Source organism: Chaetodon trifascialis, chromosome 2 (genome assembly GCF_039877785.1).
Source record: "Chaetodon trifascialis isolate fChaTrf1 chromosome 2, fChaTrf1.hap1, whole genome shotgun sequence".
Classification (NCBI taxonomy): domain Eukaryota; kingdom Metazoa; phylum Chordata; class Actinopteri; order Chaetodontiformes; family Chaetodontidae; genus Chaetodon; species Chaetodon trifascialis.
This window is the reverse complement of record NC_092057.1, coordinates 32,193,093-32,214,804: the sequence shown is the minus strand read 5'-3', so window position 1 is coordinate 32,214,804 and position 21,712 is coordinate 32,193,093. Positions and strand designations below refer to the sequence as shown.

At 40.6% G+C, this 21,712-nt stretch overlaps 2 protein-coding genes across 6 annotated transcripts in view; both read left to right on the top strand.

Moving 5' to 3' along the window:
• Positions 1–1,934, top strand: part of tmem176 (transmembrane protein 176) — a 36,785-nt gene extending 34,851 nt beyond the window's left edge. Inside the window, exon 7 of one of the 2 annotated variants that reach the window (XM_070984787.1) lies at positions 953–1,934. In XM_070984787.1, coding sequence (XP_070840888.1) covers positions 953–1,012 — 60 coding nt within the window. In that variant the 3' untranslated portion in view covers positions 1,013–1,934. The remainder of the gene's footprint in view (positions 1–952) is intronic. The other variant, XM_070984794.1, reaches the window with a different exon arrangement.
• An 8,898-nt stretch (positions 1,935–10,832) lies between these two features.
• On the top strand, positions 10,833–16,530 carry tmem109 (transmembrane protein 109). Of its 4 annotated transcripts, none has more exons than XM_070989745.1 (8): positions 10,833–11,201; positions 11,342–11,403; positions 11,494–11,567; positions 11,668–11,777; positions 11,973–12,198; positions 13,530–13,651; positions 13,923–14,028; positions 15,112–16,524. In XM_070989745.1, exons 5-8 carry the CDS (start codon positions 12,168–12,170, stop codon positions 15,483–15,485), a joined length of 633 nt encoding a protein of 210 aa, XP_070845846.1. In that variant the 5' UTR covers positions 10,833–11,201; positions 11,342–11,403; positions 11,494–11,567; positions 11,668–11,777; positions 11,973–12,167; the 3' UTR covers positions 15,486–16,524. The 4 variants fall into 4 exon arrangements, with proteins under 4 accessions (XP_070845846.1, XP_070845854.1, XP_070845863.1 ...); XM_070989753.1 differs by having other exon boundaries at positions 11,938–12,198; XM_070989762.1 differs by having other exon boundaries at positions 10,837–11,188; positions 11,938–12,198.
• Positions 16,531–21,712: the final 5,182 nt, after the last annotated feature.

Sequence of the window (21,712 nt, the reverse complement as noted above, 5' to 3'; positions counted from 1 at the left end):
AAAAGCAGAGAAAATAATTTCACGAAGCATGGCGTGTGTGCAGTCCCCCCTGTAGCATGTGTGTGCAATGATCAATAAAGTAAATCTTAATCTTAATCCACTATATTTTGTGCAGTCTTTTCAACTGTGCAATGTTACACTATATAGCTTTTGAAAGGTGGCTCAGCCCACAGCCCAGGTGAACTACTTCTTCCTGATGACAGTCACTCCGCTTCCTGCTTACTTCCTGAAATGGGGAGGAGGAGAAACAAAACAAGCAGGAACACCAGACAGAGCAGATAAGGAGCAGTCATCACAATATACATTGCTGATTTTTTAAATTCTTTATTCTGTATCCTCCTAATCTTGACCCTTCTATGCACTGTCTTTGCTATTTTTGCTTTTTAATACTTTGCGTGGGATCAATTAAGTTTTTAATCTTATCTTATCAAACACACTGTACAAATAAAGGCAGTGTTCAAGAGCTGAACATGCAATGGGAAATAAATCTTCTTCATATATGGAGTATGAAGTCAGTAATAATAAATAAATAAGGAATAAACATTGATATGGATTTAAATTGATCTTTCAGGAAAATTTCTTTTTCTCCTATAATATGAAATTACATAGCTCCTTCCAGGAAATTAAATACCCAACTTCTTTCCAAACCTGTTAGTTACCTAACCTACCAAAATTCCAATAGTTTTGGCCAATATCAGCCTTAATTATCAATAAAAATTAATCATCCACTGAGATGTGTTCCATTTAATAGATTGTCTCCTCCAGTGTCCACATTTCAAGACTGAATACAGTTCATCATTATGAGCAGACATGGGTGTCCTATGCTTAAAATGAGCCTTTTTTCAGTGTACCTAAATGCATCTTACTGCTGACAAACATCTGATATAAAATGAAGAGTAAGATGCCCAAAGTGTTGACATGAATGATGATCATCTGTTTTTGTTTTTTACAGTCTCTTACTGAAGCTGCTCCATCAACCCCCGCAACACTCATAGCCCCTGACCTGAACTGATGAATCACTGGACCAGTAGTCATTGAGGTGATGGTGTAGATTATCATCGTTCATCATCTGACTGATTTACCTGTTCAAATTGAATCTGTGTATCTACTTGTATGTATGTCTTACCCACTGTACTACCTGACATGTCACCAGCTGAGGAGCATCTGCTTTCAAATTATTATTTTTTGAATGTCAGCCAACTTTAATAAACATGGAGCTATAATAGAAGAAAAAAGAAAAGAATGAATGGAGGAAATAACTCTTAAACATTGGCTTAATAATTCAAATATGACAAACTTACAAAGGAATTACAGGAGACGAAGGAAAGGCAGAACAAAGAAATTCTGATACATCAATAGAGAAAGAGATTGTTCTCTTCTTTATTGAAACCATCAGAAGATGCTTTTCTAGCCATGAGATATGAAAATGAGAAGGCTGCTTATACAGTCAGTTATTCTGTGTTTTCAACTTGTACTTAATCTTGACCAGAATTGCACCAATTGAGCATCAGTGGCACTGCAGTGCACAGACTTGTCAAAACACCGACCAAGTGCATATGAGAATGAAACTTCACTGTGGATGAGGAGGAAACCTAACTGCATGTGAAGAACTCTAAATGCAGGTGAGGAAGAAGAAGAAGAGGAGGAAACCTCACTTCACTGACACTGCGGCACTTTGCTGCATGTTCTTACACAGAGTCCTCTGACTTCTCCCTCTTGATTTGAAAATGTTTTCATGTTGTTGTTGCAGTCTTCTTCAGTCTATAAGTTTTAGAACAGATGTGTGTATGGCACGAAGTACATATTATCATATGCACTATTTTTCTTTTACTAGATTGTTGACAGAATGTTATAAAAGAATGCGTTCATTTATTTTTAACTCTTTGATATATATTTGTTTATTTTATACAAAATAAAATATGCGCATAAATATTAATTAAACTTGTGGTTCAGTGGGATAAATATTGTCAAATTACATTGTGAGTGTGTGAAAGTTTGTGGTTTAGGTTTGCTGATGTGGGGGAAAAGATATTGTTTGTTTTTGGAATGTATGCTTTTATGCAAAAAGACAATAAGACAATTTTCAAGTATTCTTACAATTTGACCATTTTCTGCTGAAATATTGCAAAGATTGGGCAAGATTACAAGCTTTCAAAATAATGCAAGGTCTGGCATAACAGTCATTCTTGTGATTACACCATCACAAATTCCTGTAAAGACTGAATTTACGAAACTGTTCCCAAACAGCACTGCAGATAAGCTGATGACACAGCAACTGTCTTGCCTATTTTTCAGCCATGCTTGCAGCGTGGTTCAAAAGCAATGTAGTCTGTCAGTCTTCCACTTTGGTCTAAACCAAAGCATCTGAAGAGCAATTGGATGGATTACAATGTTTTCTAGACATTCATGGTGCCCAGACAACACATCCTACTGACACCATTCACAGGACAAACACAGGACATGCTCTAAGAATAGTAAAAATCTAGTGGCTATACTATGTTTCTATTTCCTTTTTCTCTCTTGCTCCCTCTCTGTTGAGGGACCTGGTTCTGGCCTTGTCCCTCTGATGGCCTCGCCTTGCCTTTTGTCTACTTTGATGAGAAGGAAGTTGATCTGCATGAAAAGGCTCAGTACTGTTATGTTGATTGTCATCAGCCTGCTTGAAAAAAGATGAATCAGTATTGGGTGTTGAGTTTTACCCTCAACAGTATCCCATGAAGCAATGTGTAGTGGCTGTACCATGCTCCAGGTCCCTGGGCCAGTGCAGAGTATCTTCTTTTGACTTGTGTAACTAAATCAAGACCAAATGTACTCACAATTCAAGGTGGCAGGGAACATTGAATGAGGACTTATTTGAATATTAATATACCTCTCTTCTTGGTCCATGACCGATTTGTTGTTCTTTTCATACTTATGGCACTGTTATCTGATACACATTCTCATCGCACAGTCAAAAATGTAGTTTATTGATCCAAACTTCCGCAGACTTCTCTGCATCTTATTAGCACCATGTTGTCCAACTTCTGACACTAAAACAGTAAATAGAAATGTAACCTAAGCATAGTTCATAAAATACAAATAGAATAAAATAAAATGTAGAGATTTTATTTATAAATTAAAAGCTGAAATATAGACTTAAAAAATATTAGAATGTAAATAACTAGGGCTGTCAGTTTAACGCGTTAATTAGATTAATTAATTAATTACGCTGCAAATTAACGCGCTATAAAAATTAACGCAATTAATCATGAGTGGCAAGTCAATGCGCAAGCATTTTAAATTTGGCCCTTTGAGTGACCCGTAGGCTGCATCCTACCTGCGCCACTAGTCAAAAGCAGGGTGACAACAGACATGGATGCGACACCGGAGAGCGAGGCAAGCCTACTTGGACCTTTGAACAGCAAGTTTATTTATAAAAAGAATAAAGACGGGACTATTAACAAGAACGCAGTGATTTGTACCTTGTGTAAAAAAGAATTTTCCTATCACCGTAGCAGCTCCAGCCTGGATTATCATTTAAATGCTAAACATGTAGTTGCTGCTAGTGCCGCTCCGCCAACCCACCCAGGAAAACGAATGAGCAAAGCCACGACAGAAAAACTGACAAACTCAATCGCAAAGTGGGTTGCTGCTGATTGCAGGCCGATTTCAATCGTGGAAGACGAGGGCCTAAAAGAGGCGTTTCGGATAGCGTCATCTGACTCTAATTTCCAGCTACCGTCGAGAACTACAGTGATGAAAAGAATTCACCAGCTGTAATGTGAATGTCAGTGAATTGTAATGTCCTAGAATTCAAATTCTTTATTTGGGGACCTTTAGCAGATATGAGATTAAAATGCGATTAATTAGATTAATTAATTACAAATCCTGTAATTAATTAGATTAATTTTTTAATCGCCTGACAGCACTATAAATAACATATAAAGGTAAATATGGATGAGGTCAGGTCCACACACGTGGTACGTCTGTGATGAACTATGCTCATCACATTCTCAGTGGAACTGTTGGGAGGTCATCATAGGCAGGGATGGTTAGACAGTCTGTGTATCTACAATCCACATTTCAAACCCTAGAGTCTCATTTGAATCTGGAGTGTATTATGAATTGGCCAATGTTGCCACCTGCTGGATGTTTTTTGAAACCTCCTGTCACAAGAACAACAGAGCAAACCTTCAGATGTCAACAGCAGTACCTCCGTGGCCTCTGGAGTCGCTGTTATTTTTCTCAGCTTGACAGACTAAAGTAAAATTCTTATCCATCTCTTGGGCTTATACTGGAGTAAACAAGCAGACATATGAATACATTTCCTAACCAAAGAGGGCAGGTGCTGCGCTGAAAGTGAGTAAATCATAAAATCACAAAAACAGCTTGCACACTGCATGGCTCCAAAGTGCACATTTTATTGCACCAAGGTGACATTTTGAGAAAAACATGTATTATGTGCCTACAGTATGCAAGCTGTGTATTTGTTTTTTCATCTGAGCACTATCAAATCAAATTCAGATATGGGTGAATTTACCTGTTCGACGGCCTTGGGGTAAAAATGAACTAAAAACTACCGTTTTAATCACTTTTCTGGTGGCTGGTATACTTTAGACTAAGACTTACTTTCTCTGATTTTCAAGCCACCATTGCACTACAACACTGCGGCACTGCTATTGTTTACAGCCGGGATTAATTGATGGTGCTGCAATTTACTGAAAATCCCAGAGGAGTGTGGACGTAAGTTTTGTGGGCTACAAGTGTGGCAAGTTGGAAACGGCAAATATACCAAGGGATGGAAGTGTATTGTCGACAACGCCACCGAGGGGAATGTCACCCCCAGAGAGTAGTGATTTCACCCTTAACAGGGACACCAAGAATAAGGCTCACAGGTCCGCTAACACATTGACAGAGACAAATCCAATCCAAAATAGACGTACCAAGGTTTATTGCCAACAAAATAAATATTATAAACAATTCTTAATTCTAAAATGACCAAACAACTATGATCCAACTTTGATCTACTGTGTGTAGGGGCCTGAGTAGCACGGTGGCACAAGTGGTAACACTGTCGCCTCACAGCTAGAAGGTCCCCGTTTTGAATCCCGCTGTGGGCGCTGGTGGCGTGTCCTCCACCATGCCTTCGGTGCCTGCTGCTCGAGGAAAAAAGTGGGCCTTTCTGTGTGGAATTTGCATGTTCTCCCCATGTTCACCCAGGGTTTGCTTAAATAACTCCCACTAAAAACATGCAAGAAGACCTCCTGACCAATGGTGACGAAGGTGAACTGGTCCCGGGGCACCAGCATCGGCTGGCAGCTGGCAGCCCACTGCTCCTGGTCTGCCATGGAGGATCGACAGACCGAGAATGGGGTAAATGCAGAGAAAATTTCACGGGAAGCATGGCGTGTAGTGTGCATCTTACTCTATGTGATATGATAATAAAAAGTACGTTTCTTTTTCTTCAGCAGCCACACTGCAGAGCGAGGACAACAGCCAATATTACACCAGTTACACACGCAATAGATGTGCGGCACCAGAAAGTGCCATGAGTGCAGCCAGCATGTCAAAACGCCGGAGGGCACACCAAACACACCAAGTTAGGAAGAGGAACCAGAGCAGCATTAACACACCTTGATATAAAGGTGAGCGGTCCCGCCTTGCAATCAGTGCACTGATGGCTGATTGAGCTCAGCCCGCGGCCAGTTAATTCCACTGGAAGGAAGGAGGGGACTCAATCTGCCACTCAAGGGAAGGGAAGGAGGTCAAGGCAACACAAGGCTGAGGCAGCTGAAGCAACTTCACTCATGTCAGCCCTCTGGTGCTTAAAGCCTGTGCCCCCCATCTATTTGGGGTGCTTCACCGATCTTCACTATGAGCAACTATGAGTTTTTGAAGGATTCCCGGGCTATGGAAGATGTCCTGCTTCATTCCTGTGTCAAAGACATTGTGTCCCAGCTCCAGCTCCAAGGAATACAGAACAGTGGCACTGACCTCCCACATAATGAGGACCCTGGAGAGAATCATCATGGAGCAACTCCAACCCAAGGCCACTCTTACACTCTTACTTGGGAGCCTCTCCAAAGGTGGAGAGAGATGTGGAGGAAAAGGCAGGATGGGCAGATGAGCAGATCCAAGAAGTTTGTGAACGAGCACTACAATAATGTGGATGATTAAGCATAATTATATTTAAAAAACTGCACAGGGTGCTCTACTAGACAAGCAGTTTTTCTTACAGCGGTGGAGGCTATGTGCAGATCCAATGAACGACTCAGCAAAGCTGACACGGTAATAATGACTGCTCCTCCTGGTGGACTGATCGAGCGAGTGCAGGTAGTTTCCGCAAATGGAGCTTAGGGGCGTTACGAGTTGGCCCCGCGCCAATGACGTCATCGCGGGGGATCTCATTACAGTCACGAACCCGCCTACTGCAGAGCAGGGACCGGTCACGGACCCGCCAGGGCCCCAGCATGAAATTAGGAGAATTTCGAGGCCGCTCCATCTCCATCTATACCCCCTCCAGTTCACCTACTAGCCCAGACTGACAGCTGAGGATGTCATCATTTACCTTCTCAACCATGCCTATGCCCACCTGGTCCAGTCAGCAAGCACTGTGAGGGTCATGTTTTTTTTTTGTTTTTTTTTATTTCTTCAGTGCTTCCAGCTGGCTCTAATGGGTGAGAAGCTGAAAGCGATACAGGTGGATACCCTTTTGTCCTGGATTGTTGACCACCTGACTGGCAGACCACAATATGTGCACCTGCAAGACTGTCCATCAGACAGAGTGGTCAGCAACATTGGAGCCTTGCAGGGGACAGTCCTGTCTCCCTTCCATTTCACCATCTATTCCACAGACTTCAACTACCACTAAGAGCCCTGCCATCTTCAAAGGATCTCTGTCTCTCTGACTCTGCTATAGGTGGGTTCATCAGCAAGGGCAAGGAGGCTGAGCACAGCTTTGTAGTGGGGAATTTGTCACATGGTGTGAGCAGAACCACCAGCTGAATGTGGCAAAGACAAAGGAGCTGGTTGTGGACCAAGGCACCTGTGACCCTTGTTTCCATCCAGGGGGACAGTGTGGAAATTGTAGAGGACTACGGGTACTTGGGTGTGTATACAGACGATAAACTGGACTGGGCTAAGAACACTGAAGCCCTTTACAAGATGGACCAGAGCATTCTCTACTTCCTGAGATGGCTGAGGTCCTTCAACATCATCTGGACAGGTGTGAGTGTGAGTGTGAATGGTTGTGTGTATGTGCCCTGCGATCGGCTGGCGACCAGTCCAGGGTGTACCCCGCCTCCCGCCCGTTGACAGCCGAGATAGGCTCCGGCCCCCCCGCGACCCCAAAAGGGATAAGCGGCATAGAAAATGGATGGATGGATGGATGGATGGATGGAAATGTTAATGAGAAGAGTTATGAGTGGGTCGCTGTACTTTTTTAAACTGCTGACTTGTTCAATTAACAGCATATTGCACTTTTGAAGCTAGTTAGTCAACCTCTGTAGTTTGGTATAGTTTGATGTTTTTTTTTTGTAGTGTACTGTGGGTAAGCTACCTGTTGTGAGCCAACTGACCAGTGCATATTCTGTTCCTGTTAGACAAAAAACTGATGCATACAGTACAAAGACAAACAATCCTTCCAGTCCTCATTGTACACACAACGCAGAGTCGAGGGATTGCTCGAACTAGCCAGTTACAGTAAAGTTCAACTGAGCGCACATGATACACAGTGACAAAGCTAAGATATAGATGTTTAGTTTGTATAATGTTGACTATGTTCAGGATCTTATGTTGGTGTGCTAAACCATTTGCTAACTAACACACAAAGTACAGCTAAAGCTGCGGACACACAGTTAAAATGTCTACATGTTGAAGGGACTAGATGAAAAGTCAGGTGGCCACCAAAGGTATTGTAGTTCATCTTGATGGGAGCATTGATGTATGAACCAAATTTTGTGACAAGCTATCCAACAGTTTAGAGTTTTAGAAGATAGCCAGTACGATTCGTCCTCTAGACCTACTCTGCGATGGAGAGTAAGAGGCATTTATCCTCTTGCATGATAGTCATTGAGGTCACATGTGAGTCATTGACCCACCCAGCCATCATGTGAGTCATTAGGGTCATGTAAGTCATGGTGTGAATGGGTGATAAGCAATGTACAAATCAGGTGTACAAGTGCCAAAGTACATTTGGGAAACAAAACAATTGCTTCGCAAGCGCATTTCAAACCACAAGAGAGCCAACTCAGGTCAAGATTCAGCAGTCCACCTACATCTTAGGGACAACAGACACTCGTTTGAGGACAATAATGTAAATATTCTTTAGGAACAAGTTGGAACTATCAGATCCCCTACCTACTTAGCATGGCCTTGAGGAACACAGAACTCTAAACTCCTCCAAATTCTTGTGCACGTGGAGGAAAAGTATACATTTCTTTGGACAAAAGCATCTGCCAAAAAGAATTAAATTAATGCAAGACTTATTATGATATGGGAATCCTAGATGTTTGACTTATATCACATGAATCCAAAGTGTGTGAAGGAGCGGTATCGCAGGTCATTCCTTCCTGCAGCTGTCAGACTACACAACAAAAACTGCTCCAAGTAAACTGCAAATTATCTGTAAATTATCTGTGCAATAATCTGGGCAATAATTGGTGCAATAATCTGTTCAATCCATCCTGTATGTAACAGTCCACAAATACAATTTATAATTTAAGATAATGTTTATTTTTATTACACTCTTTTGTATATACTTATTGTTTTTACTCTGTCTATCTATCTAATCTATGTTTCACTGATGCTGCTGAATTGAATTGGAATTTTCTCTTTGTGACCTAGTGAACTTGCAGTTTTTTATAAGCTGTGGCCACTGCTAGTAATGTAAGAAAAACTACAGGATCCAATTATAAACCAGAAACAAAACAATAGGCACATGCACGTGTTTGGCCTTGCCTGCTCGCTAGCAGTAAAAAAGTAGGCCACAGGTTTGTGTGGATGTCAAACGTGAAACACCGAAATGGATGCAAACAAGATTCTGAATGGAAAATCTAGTTTCAAAAAGTTGCCAGATGGGTCGACTGACCAGACCAAAGTTATCTGTGTGTATTGTCGGTGTGAATTAAATTTTCACCGTAGCACATCCAGTCTGAAATACCACTTGATGGCCAAACACACGGCTAATGCAAATTCTCTGCTGCCTCCTTGTCAAAACCAGGCGACAATGGATGACTTTCAACAGAGGCATATGGATGCTTTTATGTTGAAGGGTTTTTTTTTTTGTAACTAAGTTTTTAGCAAGTTATCAGAGACACTTTAATTCTGTTTAAGACCCACAACCTACTTGAAAAATGGGGAGAAATAATCGAAGTGATGAGGTTGGTTCCTCAGTAAGAACTTCCCCTCTATCATATCTCAGTTGGTACATCCTCAATTCCTTTCCTCGACTCTTTTCCTCATGTCTTAGTCCAGCGCTTCTCAATCTTTTTTCAGTCATGGCACCTTTCAAAAGTGCATAAAATCTCACAGCATCCCAATGTAAAATCCAATTTAAAACCACACTGCATAGCCTAAATGTAAATGCAAATGTCTTGTTTATTTAGATGGGACAGTATTAATGTAAATGCACCAGAGATAAGCAAGAATGTTTCTTTCCATCCGTAGTGCTTGTTTCCATCCATGCCTCTGTAGCCTACATACATGCATGCACACACCCACACACCCACACCCACACACCCACACCCCCACAGACACACAAAGTATAATCCCCAATGAGAGAGGAAGAGAGATAGGCCTACATGCGTGCAGCGTGATGGCACACTGGATGAAAAGTCACATTTCCGTCAATTTCCGTCACTGTAAATTGCCGTGGAAGTTCTCTCTCAGCCACTGTGACCATGAGGTGTTAAAATGCAAATGTAAATGCTGCAAAGCTATACAAATGCAAATTGGGATTTTGTGTGTGTGTGTGTGTGTGTGTGTGTTTGTGTGAACAGGTATTTATCACGTTGTGGGGACAAAAATCTGTTTACACAGTCACATTGTGGGGACTGACCTCCCTTATGGGGACAAAATGCAGGTCCCCTTAAAGTAAATCATTAAATTTCAGGGTGCAGACTGAGGATAGGGTTACGGGTTAGGTAAGGTTAGGTTAGGTACAGGGTTAGGAATAGGCAGATAGTGGTTATGGTTAGGGTTAGGGTAAGGGTAAGGCTCCAGGAAATGAATGTGTCTATGTAATGTCCCCACAAGTGATATAAACACAGCACGTGTGTGTGTGTGTGTGTGTGTGTGTGTGTGTGTGTGTGTGTGTGTGTGTGTGTGTGTGTGTGTGTGTGTGTGTGTGTGTGTGTGTGTTCTGTGCCTACAGAATACAAAGATTTTTTTTTCCTAAGGATTTAAAAGTGTGTTTAAATAATTTTATAGGTTACAGACAGGATAAGTGTCCTGACTCTCAAAGGTCTTTAATTTTCCACTTAAATTGCTAAATCAAAATTCTGAAAATTAAAGCATCTACAGTTCTTAGACACTGGTCACAATTTTTCGCATTTTGCCACCACAACACCAGATGAACAATGCTTGTGTGATTAGCTTGCAAAATTTCAGCAGAGTAAGTCCACTGATGATTCTTTAAGTAGGGATAAAAAGGGAACACACCAAAGTAACTTTTCTTTTTTTTATTTTTGATGATGTCACTTTAAAGAAGTTTACATGTTTTATAAAATATTCAGGTACAAAAATAGAAAATCAAAGTACTTTACAAAATCACAGCATGTTTTTCATTCTACGCAACAAAACTGGTCTCGCGAGAAATTCCGCATATGATTGGACGCCTCCTCTGACGCAATCACGTCTGCAGAAAACGACCTCGGCGCGTCTGTGAACGCAAATCGAGCTTGGATTACAACAGTTACGTTTCGGATCCTGCTAAACTTTAACTCTGTTCATACAATGGCCGGACGTCGTCTTCAGTTCATCCCAGAAGGCACTCCTCTGCGACGAGTGGACGGCCTGGCTGCGGAGCGACCATATCCAGAAAGTCCAAACAATTTAGAGAAGAAACTGCTCAGCGCCTTCAGTGGATTGTCTCGGCTGCTAACGCAGCTGATGGCGCAGTTGGCGAGGAGAATGACCGTGATAAAAGCCAGACTGCTCGCTCTGGAGGAGCAGCCTCGACCGAACTGCAGCTGCGGAGACGAAGAGACGGGTGCGTAAGTTACGTAAGTAACGTTAGCATTTAGTACCACATTGTGCAGTTTTTAGGGCACCAAACCGTTATTACTCTTATTGCACTACGTTCCGAACGTTTGGTAATTGTTCACGTTACATTTAACATTACAATGTATTTTGTATTTTAAAGGAAAAGGTGCGACGTCTGCACAATAGTGACGGACACGACAGGCGATATGAACCTGAGCAGGGGTAAGTTAATAAAATGCACAGTAAATATTCTGCAGAATATAAGTAAACGTAAACGTTGCATGACCTGTTTGTACTTTTTGCGTTTTACAGACTAAACTCGCCCCACAACGAAACGGTGACGTCATATTTGATGGCGACTTTAACTGGGAGTCCAGACATGGATGGTGTGGACAGCAGTCTTTTAAACCCTTTCTGTTGTTTCTTGTTGTTGTTTTTACTGAAGCCTGTCTTAATTATTTCAAACCAATATATATTTTCTTCCAGCGGCATATGATGAGATGGTGTGGAGGAGCTTCAGGTATGCCCAGCCAGCTCTTTCAGTTCAGGCAGCAGCTGTGAAGATTTCAGCTCGCAGCAGACAAAGAAGGAAGCAGGTAAGAGTCCCATGAATGCCGCTTTATTTTCACAACAATGTAAAAATGGGCTGAATTTTATTTATTAGCTGCATTGTTTTTGACAAATATGCTCACATATGTTATCATGTGTTATTGTTTCTTAGCAGTACTAATATTATATTAATACCTGTATTTACAGCTGCTGGAAGTGTGAAAATGTGGTTTTTCATGCAGTGGCAGGCGCTCACACTCACACAAATTGAGAGAGAGAGAGGGGGAGAGAGGAGGGGGTGTGACTCACCCTCAATGGGAGACGTGAGCCTGGTGCGATGCACACAACCGCCCTATCCTGGTAGGGATGGATGAGAGGCAGACACAGAGCTCCTGGTCCACAGTCCTCAGTCGCCCCCCTGTACTTGTTCTTGATGTATGTCAGGCTTGAAAAGCTCAGTTCGCACAGGTAAGTTAGCAGGGTAGCAGAATAGCAACAGTGCTACTTGACGCCACTGGGTACTCTTTTCCCACTGATATCCAAAACCTGTCCAATTCCATGTCACCAAATCTCATTTTCAATGTGCAGTCTTCCCTGATCTCCATCAGTTGCTCCTGTGTGGGCAGGGAGCAGTCCTTTACGCTCTCCAGTGCACTTGAACTCCAAGGATCACAGACCCAGTCAGACTGTGCATAAGACTCAGAAAACAATGCATGATGCTGTTGTTTGTTCCTTGCTCTTTGTGAAATCAAATGTATTTTGGCGGTTAAATGATAAAACGATGTGCTGCGCAGTCACGCTGACCTTGCGCTGACCCAGGTGGGCTATTGACGCTGTGACACGTCATATTGACAATGGGCACGTGAGACAGATTTTGATGATTAATTTTATGTATTTATTTATCTAAAATGAATTTACTTATTTATTTATTCATACATATATGTAAAAAGAATGTATTTATGCATTCATATATTTATATATGAAATGTCAGAATAGGTCATTTTTTTGACGGCACCCCTGACGCAGTCAGACGCCACCCCATGTTGAGAAACGCTGTCTTAGTCCCCTGTTTTTGTACTTAAATCTTTACTGTAAATGAAGAATAAAATGGCACAAAATCTAAAAGACTCAGCAAATGAATAGAAAATTTCATTCATCATATGTATATAGATTTATTTTTGAAATTGAAATTGAAATGAAGTTGTACATACCTTTGTTTTCTTTATTTTTTAATATGACCCCCCCCCCCCCCCCCCCCCGTGTATAACAGATGATATATGTTAAATTTGTTTACTACAATTGTTCCCATGCATTTTAATTTATGAAATGAAATGTGCCAGGTTTGTGTGCAAGATTTGGGCAGTGTACAAAAGAAAGGAAAAGGAGAAAAAAAAAGAAAAAGAAAAGAAAAGAAAAGAAAAGAAAAGAAAAGAACAAAGAAAACACTGACAGGAAGAAGGAGAAGAGAGGAGACGAGGAGGCACAAAATAGAGAAATGAGAGGAGCCCAAGAGGCACAGAGGGAAGGAAAGTAAAACCGTCATGGAAAGTTGTTGCACACTCTGCCCAGTGGGTGGCAGACATCTGTTTTTGGTCGTATTAAAAAGTTTTTCCACATCGGATATCCTCTGTGCCACCTGTAGATGTAACTTTTAGCCGCTCATTGTGTGTTTTCAGATGTTGTCAATATGATAGACACAGTGTTATACACTTTCAGTGGGTCTATCCTTTCAAAAGAAAGAGCCTTTAGCGGCGTGTGCGTGCTTAACGCGTTGTTATTGTCTGTTTCGGGGGAGAAAGTGTTCGAGAGTCGCCCCGGAATGATCCACGATCTCCGGACAACACTGGCTGACCTGGCCGGGGAGGGAAGGGCATACTTGTGCTGGCTGGCTGGGGAGCAGACAGTGCTGACGGTACAGAAGGTGAGAGATAGAAATAATGGAGTTTGACGCCAGTTGAGTGCGGCTCAGTGAAGAAGGTTACTACGTATATGGGTTTGCATATGTCTTCGTCAGACAAGGAAACATAAAGATACATTTTTTTTAATTTAATATCAGCGTGCTTCATTTACACTTGGTAGCCCAGGAAGACTTGAATTGCAAAATATATTATCTTAGCACGATATACATTGTTATTTCCTGGTTCGATTCTTTGCAGTCAGTGTGAGATAACTATGGTAACACCCCCCAACAGGCTTTCTCTCAGACTCTGGCTGTGGTGGCAGAGAGTTTGGCTGGGAGTCTGACTGTGCTCCTACAATGCATTTCACAATTCCTGCAGGGTGCTGGAATCCTCCAAGGTAAACATCACACACAAGACTGTACTGTCCATCACCAGCATGTTTTAGTGCTTTCCATCACGTTATCAGTAATAATAACACTGTCCTCAACAAATTTAATAACTGATATCCTGCAAGTATGGGTCAGAAACCTGCAGAGTCACAGGATCAGACAGGGTAGAAACAAACCAATCTTATTTAGAAGAAAAAACTAAGACGAAGAATAAAATTAGCCCAACTATATATAAAGACCTACTTCCTGCTCCAACCTTGACAGACTGTACTGTGTCTGTAGACATGCTCTCTCTCTCTCTCTGCACAATGCAGGATCATTTGTGACATTTCAGGTGTGCTCATGTTACGTTTGACCCTAAGAGAAAATGGTTTTGATCATCTGGGTAAAATTGTCTTGTTTCTAACCTGTCTGTCTACTAGTTGTTGCATGTTTCTTGACTTCTTGGACGTTTTTGTAGTGATGCTGTTCTCAGGTTTCAGCATTAATTTGGTGAGTACCATGAAGCCCCTTTCACACATGCAGTCTATTTCTGAAACGTAAAGGCTAGTGAAAGGATATCTGTACTCTGATTTTACGGCAGCAGATACCTCTGCATTACTTGCCAGATGGCAGCAGGGTGAACAGGCTATGGCAGGGGTGGATATTGTCTTTTATTATCCTTCGGGCTCTGTGCAGGTACCTCACATCACCAATATCACTAATGCTCAGTAGGTTGTACCAGTGATGATCTGTGTGGTTTTAATCACCCGCTACAGAGCCTTCTTGTCCTGTGCTGTGCACATCCCATGCCAGTTTGTAATGTTTGAAGTCAGGATGTGTTCTATTGCTCCTCTGTAAAGCTGACAACTAGGCATGGGAGTTTTGCCTTCTTAAGTTTCCTAAGAAATGCAGTCACTTCTGAGCTTTCTTTACCAGGGTGGAGATGTGTGGGATCCATGACAAGTTTTTGATTTCCAGGAACCTAAACCTTGAAATGTAATTTCTTTGCAATCCTCATTGAATTAAAATGAAATATAATTAGAGTATAGTAGAACTAAAATAATCTCTTTGCTCTTTTGGTGCTGTCTTTGTGTTCCTTCTTTCCACAGTTGGCTTTCACATCAACAAAGTGACCCCAGAGGGTGTGATCTTTGTTTCGCTGTGGGTTCTCGTGGCTCTCATTGGCTACTGGCTGCTCTCTCTTGCCTTCCGATTGGTTGCCTCCACTCTGAGGCAGGCTCTGTGGCTGCTGAAAGTGAGCATAGCTTTGGTCTGTTTTGGACTGATCCTGAGAGACCATAGCGTCAATACAGAAACCATAGTCATCAGATTGACTGTCCTGGTGTCTGTCTGCATCCTGCTGGGCGTTGGGACTTCAAGGGACTCTAATGCAGCTGATAAAACCGCTCGCCTCGAGGAGCAGGTGAAGATCTTGGAGAGACGGCTGAGAGAGATGGAAAGGTGGAGGGGGACAGAGGAGTGAAGAAGGGATTGAGAGTCAAGTGTTTGTCTTTTATCTTCTATTATCTTTTATTATCTTATCTACCTGATTCAACATGTACAGATGATGGGGCACTGCTGTCCATTCTACACTTTTGATGTTTTCTGTAATGCGTTCAGAAAGTAATTCATTCCTTGTGATTTATTACTAACACAATATAATTACATAGTTAATTCCTTAAAGCAGTGTTTTGTTAGTCCACACTAGTCTGTTATGTTTTTTGTTTTTTTGTTTTTTTTACAGCTTTTCCCTTTACAACGGCAAACTGGTTCTAAGAATGTGCTACATTATGAAGGAACAGGGTATAAAAAGCTCTCAGGTTTAGTACTCTAACTACATAAAATGATTTTTTGGAAATAATAACGATAAGATAAACAGAAATGAAAGATTTTTAAAGAAGCTTTATTTATATAAATATAAATGAAATGCTTTACAATTAAAACACGTTATATTCACAGCAAAAAAAAATCATACTAAAAGTGATACAAACTAAGCATTCTTACATTATAAAGCAGTAAAACAAATGAAATCACAGATAAGCATTTTTTAAAAGGTGTTTTTTTTTGTTTGTGTGTGTGTGTTTTTTTTTTAAGTTATTTAAACAATGAGGCACAGTTTGCAGGCAGATCTTCTGAAGCAGGTCATTCAAAAGTCTAGGAGCCCTGGTTACAAAGACTCAATCACTTCTATGTATTAATGTGGGCCTTGGAACAATAAGGATGTGATTATGTTTCCTAGCCTGCATCAAAATCCTGGCAGCAGTTTTGGTGGAGCTGGAGGCAGGAGGGGGATTTTTAATAAATGTCAGAGAGCAAGGAATTGCTTTGTCTGATGGACTGGTTATGAGGGTGTGAATAACAGTCTCCAGATTATTTGTAGAAAGAAATTGTCTAATCCTTCACTGTAAACCCTAATAAGTTCACAGAACTCAAAACTTATTTTGTAACAGATTACACAAAAATATTTTAGTGATGTTTTTAAATGTTTTAAGTTTACATAAAATAAAAATTACATTTGCAGCTGCCTTAAATTAACTCAGTGTTATCTTAGAAATATTGAAATTCCACAACTTATAATTAGGAAGCAATTCACTAAAATTTTTCAATATTTTTCAACTCATACAATGTGGGAAATACACTCAAAATTGTCATCATTAAGTAATGTTATTTTAGCATGGTGTTATGCTGACGGAGCCTAATGCTTTTTGGATATCAAATGGCGTGTAGAACTCCAGAACAGAAGGAGGCAGTAGTGTGCGAGCAGGGAGTGCATTTACAATCTTTACTTCCGGAAGTTGCAGAAGATGACAGCACCACACGAAGGGGACGGGAGGGCGGACATGTTGCGGAAAGGGGTAAGTTTACCATCCATCGACTTGAAAAGTAAACCACTGCACAGAAATGTCACAATGTCTCTTTGGGGCTGGTGGCGTTGCCCTGCATGTTTGCGTGTGGGGCATGCGCATGCGCAGTTGGAAGAATCGCCGATCGATTACTTTCTCCTGCGACAACTTCCGGGCAATGAACTGTCACTCAAAAACTCACTAGCCAATGTCGACGCATCCCTGAAAAAAGCCCGCCCACGTGAGAGGTTTGCGTCAGTATTGCGCGGAATGTTCGTGCTAGAGTGGAGGGGAGCTTTGAAAAGTGTCAGAAATTTTTTCTTTCCACGCTCCTCCAAACCACAAATTTCGCTCTACGCGCGTGAAACTCTCCAAGGTTGTAGTGCCGCTTGCGCTGATTCTCACGATGTGCCTGGCTAAGCGATAGGACTTACGGTTTTTGAGTTCTCAGCCTCCGAGCGAGGAGAGCGCCTCTAACCTGGCCCATAAGGTCCAATACAAATGAAAAACAGGAGAAACAGAAACCGACCATGTTTTTAACTCGCTGTAAAATCCGCTTTTTTGACCCCAGCGGAAAAACAAAGTGATCAGTGTGTACAGTAAAGCCTTGTGGCTCTCACGGTGAAGAAATCTCGGCAATAGGACTTTCGGTCTTCGTGTGAGAAGCGTTTGTTCGAGGGGTGCGCAGAGGCCAAACTCAGACATTTCTGTGTCTGCTCCTCATTGACTCCAATCAAATGCATGTGTGTCTGCACCTGTGTCTGAGTGGGTGACATCATGGATCAGGCCACCTCAAGTTTCCATGGCAACCTCTGAGCCTGATTGCCTCTCCCATACACGCACATATGTAGCTTTAGCTGCAGCTGTGCAGCTCAGTCAAATGATCAGTTCTCCATTAAGCTCTATAGTGATTTGGTAACCAGCCACAGCCAAGCTACCTACTGGTGACTTGCATATGTTAGTGAGGTAATGAGTGATGTTGGCCTGTTAGCATTAGCCACAATGCTAACATGCTAATTCTAACATGAGGTCCTATGAACTTGTTGGTGCCTGGAGGTATACCTGTTGATGTCGGTTTGGTGTGCTAACATGCTAATGTTAGCATGCTAATGCTAATGTGCTAACTTAGGCTAAAATGATTGTTGAAGGCATTCTAATGGTGGTTCAGAGGTGGTTCTCAATGTGTTTGCTGACATGCTAATGTCAGCTTTGCAATGTGTTTTTAGGACTGGACACTGACCTCTGTCAGCAACACGGCCCGGCGTTTGCGCACTGTATCACTCTCCAAATTTCCCGCCGAGGGGAATTTGTCTAGTTTAGCTTTTATTCTCCAGTCCTTATATTTACATCTTACAAAAGAAAATGCAATTATTGGTCACACATTATGTTAATTAAATAGCTTTTTTGTCATTTGTCATTTTTTTAGTCATTTGTCCCTTGAAGCAAAAAAAAAAAAAAAAAAAAAAAAAAATCCATTGTTTAATCTGTATGATATTTATGTTTTTATTTACTTTTTTCAGGACTCTGATGTTGACAACAGTCAAGCTGAAATGGAAACGGAGTATTTGTGATTCGTAGAGAAGGTGCAGAGCGTGACGATGGTCCAGAGGACGTGGGCATCATTTTGGAGGGGGTAGAAGTCCTCAATGAGCTGTGCAATGTACCAGTAGCAGTTGCAATGCTGTTCGCTTTAGTTTATTCACTCAATCTCAGCTGCCCCCCCATTGGAAATACACTTTCGAAGCTCATGTTGGGGAAGGACGGAGGGAGCCGTTCAGTCTATAGTAGTGTTTTAAAATGACAATCTGTTTTTATGTTCCAATGCTCCCAATTGTTGCAGAAATGTGGAGAAGCCTTTTGTTCCTCCATTTCTGTGTTAACAATGCTTCAAATCATTGCCTTGTTTGAATTTCAAGGACATGTGTATGAGTATTTCAGACTATTTTTCCATACAAAAGCAAAGATGACAAGAGGTAAATCTGTTTCATCTGATTTTGAATTTAAAATGAGACTGAATTTTTAGCATTGCATATTTATGCATTGAAATTGTGTATCTGAATTTTTTTACTCTGAAATTAAAGCTTCATATGTTTAGTGAATTTTCACCTTTATTTCTCAATCTTTTCATATTCCAAATCAAAATTTCATGTTTAAAAAATTAAATTGAAATAAATTAAATTTGTCAAAATACAAAGTTTAGAATTCAGTTGATAGATTTTCAAGCTGCCAAATTCAACCAGCAAAATTCAGCATCACAATACGCCATCTGAAATTCATTGAAAACAGCTGAGATTCTAGATCAAGTCAAACCAACATCCAGCCTGTTCATTAGGTCTTTATGTAAAACAAACTGAAATTGTGTCAGCATTGCTGGAGATGATAGCTGACTAACAGAAATAACAGCTGGACAGATGAGTTACCAGCTGTTCACCTTATAGAAAACAGTTTTATGTGAAGCCCTAACGAACAGGCTGGATGTTGGTTTGACTTGATCTATAATCCGTTGCTTTTCCCTGGGATCTCAGCTGTTTCAAATTGAATTTCAGACTGCATATTTTGACACTGAATTTTGCCGGTTGAATTTGGCTGCTGAAAATTTATCAATTGAATTTTAAACTTTATATTTTGACTATGACTATATTCTGAATATGAAAATAGTGAAAATTGCTATTGAAAATTTGAAGCAGTAAATTCAGGTTAAAAAGCAATTCAGGTACTCAATTTCAATGCATTAATATTCAATGGTAACAATTCTACTTCTATTTTAATTTTAAATCAGATGAAACAGATTTACTCCATAAATAGAGGGACAGTGTACAGTGTACAGATACATTTTGAGAATTTTATTATTCATTTATTTTTATTTCAAATTCATGGATGCACAAGAATGCACTTTTATTTTTATTGTATTTAAATTTTCTGCAGAGCCAGATGTTTTTCTATGTTTGCCTCTTCATTGGCAATAAAGTTCAATCTCAAGATATTCTTTGCTTTTAGGTGTTTTTTTTCCCCCTAACTTGATATCAACTGTCGTAAACTAGGATGACAAATGTTTACATTGTTTAAAATAAATATTGATGTCAGAATTGATTTTTATTGAATTATTACTATTGATTTTCATATGACTGAAAGGACTCTCAACTAAAGTATTTGTGATTGTCAAACATACATAAGTCTTGTCTGATCAGCACAATTAATTAGTTGTGTTGTTAATAAATTAGTAGTTGTTCCTGCCCCATTAAATTGGGTCACCCACACTTAAATCAAACATGGGTAAATATGTTGAACTAACCTTTAAAAGTTATGTTGGATTTACCCCTTGTAATTAAGTAACAGTAACGCCGACACATTATGTTTATTCTACGTGTTTACATTAATTTCACTCAACAAAACTGTCTCTTGCTAAATGAGCGTATTATACTTGGGTGGAAATACCTTCCATAATTTCTGTATGTTCACCCAACAAATGATTATTATGTTGGATTTACCCCTTGTAATTGAGTAATGGTTACACCAACACCTTATGTTGAACCAGCATATTTACATTTATGTCACTCAATAAAACAATTTCTTGCTAAATTAGCGTATTATGATTGGGTGGAAATACTTTCCAGAATTTTTATGTTCATCCAACAAATTATTTTTTTGAGTGTTAGAAAACATGAAAGTGACACCACAGTGACACAAGACAGTGTGCTTTTTAAAAGGCACGAATTACAGGAGCTCAGTCAAAACAAATTGCTTGTCGTGAATTAAAATAGAAGGAAAAGGAAGACTCCAGATTAAGATTAAGATTTACTTTATTAATCACAGCACACACATGCCACAGGGAGGAGGAGACTGTACACACGCCATGCTTTATGTGAAATTATTTTTTCCGCGTTTGACCCATCCTTGGTCTGTCCCGCGCCCGGGGACCCATCCTTCTTCGTCACCGTTGGTCAGGCGGTGATCTTCTTGCATGTTTTTAGTGGGGTTATTTAAGGAGGAAACCCCGGGTGAACACGGGGAGAACATGCAAACTCCACACAGAAAGGCCCCCTTTTTCCTCGAGCAGCAGGCACTGAAGACATGGTGGAGGACACGCCACCAGCGCCCACAGTGGGATTCGAACAGGGGACCTTCTAGCTGTGAGGCGACAGTGTTACCACTTGTGCCACCGTGCTACCCAAGATGCGTTTTAAAGTACAATAAGTGTTAATAATTCCATTTGCTGATAGTGGTCATTGCTACAGAGGGTATATTCAGTATTTTGGGTCTACATCTCACATTATTCAGTAAACACTATGATAAAAACTCACAAAGGATTCAGGATAAAATTCAATAAGATTTTAAGTATAATCCATCCGCTACAGTAAGGACAACTATTAGAATGTGGAGCCATTTAACACTGTTGAAAAATGTTTTGGCACTCACTGAACCTTGAAGGCTAAGGCATTTTCCACAAGTTATTCAGTGCATAAACTTTGGCTAGGCAATATGTCAATGCTGTGATATTTATGTTTAAAAATCAATGTATTGAATCTGAGGTAGAAGAGACAAATAGTGTCACATTCAGGATCGTTATTTAGGCTATGTACTGAGTAGAAATCTGAGGTAGAAGAGGCAAATTATTACATTTGTAAAGGGGAAAACAGCAAAAAACTTCCTCAATACTCAGCTCAACAAATCTTCAAGTCTTCAGACGGGCCTGAATGAAAATCATTTAATACGTCTTTCCTGGACGTTTTTAAGATGTCATCTCCGAACCTCCAGAAGACGTCTTCAGAGGGGCCAGAATGAAAGTGTGTCTTTCCTGGATGCTGTTAATACGTCTTTTTTGGACGTCATATAGATGTCATTACTACACATTTTAAATACACATTCA